Here is a 3,401-nt window from a genome sequence, read left to right on the forward strand (position 1 = left end):
TGGCGTGGACTCACCCTCACTCTCCGTGGGCGTCCCCTGCACGCTGTCCGTGCAGAAGATGTGCACGTCCATCAGCTCGGGCTCCCCCACGAACTCAAACGTTATGTGGCCCACTTTGCGCAGCGTGTCCACGGTCACCCCGCACTCCTCCTGCAGCTCCCTGTGGGGGGGATGGGACGGGAAAGCGACAGCTGGAGCCAGGAGCCGGTCCTCAGAGCCCCCAGCATGGTGCCGGGGGACGAAGAGCGACGGAGTTTTTTTTTTTAATTAATTTTTTAAATATTTAAATTCTTTTAAAATAATACATATTTTTATTGATTTCAGAGAGGAAGGGAGAGGGAGAGAGAGAAACATCAATGATGAGAATCACTAATCGGCTGCCTCCTGCACGCCCCTCACTGGGGATCGAGCCCACAACCCGGGCCTGTGCTCTGACCAGAATCAAACTCGGGACCCTTACGTCTGCAGGCAGATGCTCTATCCACTGAGCCACACCAGCCAGGGCCAGAGTGTTTGTCCACGGACGGGAAATGCGTCGTGTGGACCTCATGAGGGGTGGGGTCAGGGCAGTGACGGGCCACTGGTTTGGGTGCAGACTCGCTGTGGACCTTGTGGCTGCCCAGGCCTGCCTGTCAGCTGCTTGGCTGTCTCACGGGAGGAGGGTGGTAGAGCTGGGAACCCCCACCCGTCCACGGCTCCTGCTCCCCTGGGGCTGCAGGCTGCGGGAACCTGGGTCCTGAACTGAAGCCTTTCGGCCAGAAGAACCATCCCCCCCTCTCTCCGTCCCTCTCTCCCTCCCACGCTGAGCACAGGGTCCCACTGCAGGCAATGCCCGGCTGTTTAACTGGTCCAGCAAGGAGACCCTTCACCCCCCGGGGCGTCGAGCTTTGGGCCTGTCTCTTCGCTCCCCCCTCCGGCCTGTTCTCAGAGCTGCTGCTCAGAGTGGGTAAGGTCAGCCCGGCACCAGCACAGCCAGGGCAGGCCCCGTTTTACAGTGTTTGCAGTTGCATCTGATGGCAGACACTCTGGCAAGCAGCCCGGGACCCCTCACCCAGAAGGAGCCTTGCACCCGTCAGCGTTTTCCTCCCCACACCCTGCAAGGAGCTGCAGACGTCACACCGTGTCCCCGCTTTACACGCAGCAGAGCGGCTCGGCCTCAAGGACTTCAACCGGTTTCTCCACCGCTGCTAACAGAGGAACAGGGTTTCCACCTGCTCATCACGAAGCCCCTGGCCTGAGCCCTGAGCCCCGAGCCCCGATACACCGCACCGCTGATCCCCCCGACAAGCTGCGCAGCGCGGCTCCATGGCTTGGCGGCCCGTCACCGGCAGCCCAGGGCCTGGATCTGTGCTGGGACTCGGGCTGCCACTGCAGCCCTGGAACTGGGAGTCTGAGCTCCATTTAGCGATCCCCCTCCCCCACGGCCCTGTATTTATTTGTTTCTATAAAGACGTTCTAGTTATGTCTGCCATTTGTCCTTGTAGGTAAAGTTTCTTTAGCTTCCTCTCCAGGCGGTCTCAGCAGCATGATAGTTACTTTCCGTGCCTCTACCGAGGACTCAAACACATTGGGTTAAATGGCCTAATCCCGCGATCACCCTGACCTCTGGAGGCTATTTCAGCTGTAATTTATTCAGGCTCAGGAGCTCAGCGGCCACCGCCTCTCCTCTGGCAGCAGCTGGCCGATCTCGTCTTTGAAACCTGCACCTCCTGAGTCAACATTCTGACTAACTGGCGAACCTTCCCGAGTTCAGGGCAGTGTGAGAAACGCCAGTATCCCCTCCCGGCAAAGCTACAGCTCCTGGGGTGACCCGGTGACAGCGAACAATTAACACCTCAGTGAGGTATCAGCCCACATACCAGAGCAGCCCCAAGCACAACAGCTTCCCAGCTGAGACCCAAAATCCACCCCACCCCCGAAGCAGCTAACGGGTACTCAGTAACGGGTACTCAGTGCTTAGTGCGTGGCAGCCCCAATCCTTTATGTGCAGCCCTCGTCTTCACAACCATCCTAAGGGGTAGGTACTGTTATCTTTTTTTTTCTAAAATATATATACATATATATTTTATTGATTTTTTACAGAGAGGACGGGAGAGGGATAGAGAGTTAGAAACATCGATGAGAGAGAAACATCGATCAGCTGCCTCCTGCACAACCCCCACTGGGGATATGCCCGCAACCAAGGCACATGCCCTTGACCGGAACCGAACCTGGGACCCTTCAGTCCGCAGGCCGACGCTCTATCCACTGAGCCAAACCGGTTAGGGCAGTACTGTTATCTTTAAAAATTTTTATTAAATGTTTTTATTGATATTAGAGAGGAAGGGAGGGGGGAGGGAGAGAGAGAAACATTGATGTGAGAGAAACATCGACTGGTTACCTCCAGTACCACCCTCGGGGGACAGAACCTGCGACCTGGGCACGTGCCCTGACCGGGGATGGAACTGGCAACCTTGTCGTGCACCGGACGACACTCCACCAACTGAGCCGCACTGGCCAGGGCCTGTTGTTACTCCCATTTTGCAGATGAAGACCCTGAGGCTCAAGGGTTAAGCACCTGCTCCAGGTCACATGGCTCAAAAGGGTGAAACCAAGGGTCTGGCTCTACAGCTGGAATCTGCATCCCCTGCCGAAGCTGGGCCTGCGGTCAGGCCCACGCCTCCCTCACCTCTTGGCCCCATCCTCGATGGTCTCTCCTTCGTGAACTTTGCCCCCGAAGCCATTCCAGCGGCCGGCCCCGAAGCCCCGCTTCTTCATGCCCAGGAGCACTCGCTGAGGCTGCAGCACCAGCACCAAGGTGTAGAGCCTGGAGGCGCTCATGGTCCCCGAGGGTTCTAGGAGGAAGGCGGGGCGGGTTGGCTTGACTTGGGCGCGGGGTGTGGATGGAAGCAGGTGTGCTGCGGGGGCAGGGGCAGGTGGGGCAGAAATGTGCTCTGGAAGGAAGGGACGGAGCCTGCTGGTGACCTCCCAGCTCTGCACTGTCCATGAGCAAACGGTCTGGGCTGGCAGGAGGCCGGGCCTTCAGACCGAGGCAGCAGGAGCGGGAGGGACACACCTTCCCTTCCCCGCCCTTGGCGCAGGCCCCGCCCTTGGCGCAGGCCCCGCCCTTAGCGCAGGCCCCGCCCTTAGCCCAGGCCCCGCCCTTAGCCCAGGCCCCGCTTTAGCACGTGCTCCTCTACACAAGGAGGGCAAGTCCAACCGGTGTGCTCTGTGGCTGAGCATCCACCTGTGAACCAGGAGGTCAGGGTTCGATCCGGTCAGGGCACAGGCCCGGGTTGCAGGCTCCATCCCCAGTGTGGGGCCTGCAGGGGGCAGCCGGTCCATGATTCTCTCTCATCACTGATGTTTCTCTCTCTCTCCCTCTCCCTTCCTTCTTCTCTGACATCAATAAAAATATATTT

General features: G+C 58.6%; 1 protein-coding gene across 2 annotated transcripts in view; it reads right to left on the minus strand.

Annotated features, from left to right (window-relative positions):
- Positions 1-3,401, minus strand: part of NUDT1 (nudix (nucleoside diphosphate linked moiety X)-type motif 1) — a 5,471-nt gene that overhangs the window by 732 nt on the left and 1,338 nt on the right. For both annotated transcript variants that reach the window (XM_005883364.2, XM_014530990.1), the window contains exons 2-3: positions 2,669-2,834; positions 15-160 (exon numbers count right to left, since the gene is read on the minus strand). In XM_005883364.2, coding sequence (XP_005883426.1) covers positions 15-160; positions 2,669-2,820 — 298 coding nt within the window. In that variant the 5' untranslated portion in view covers positions 2,821-2,834. The remainder of the gene's footprint in view (positions 1-14; positions 161-2,668; positions 2,835-3,401) is intronic.

Source organism: Myotis brandtii, unplaced genomic scaffold (genome assembly GCF_000412655.1).
Source record: "Myotis brandtii unplaced genomic scaffold, ASM41265v1 scaffold786, whole genome shotgun sequence".
NCBI classification, from domain to species: domain Eukaryota; kingdom Metazoa; phylum Chordata; class Mammalia; order Chiroptera; family Vespertilionidae; genus Myotis; species Myotis brandtii.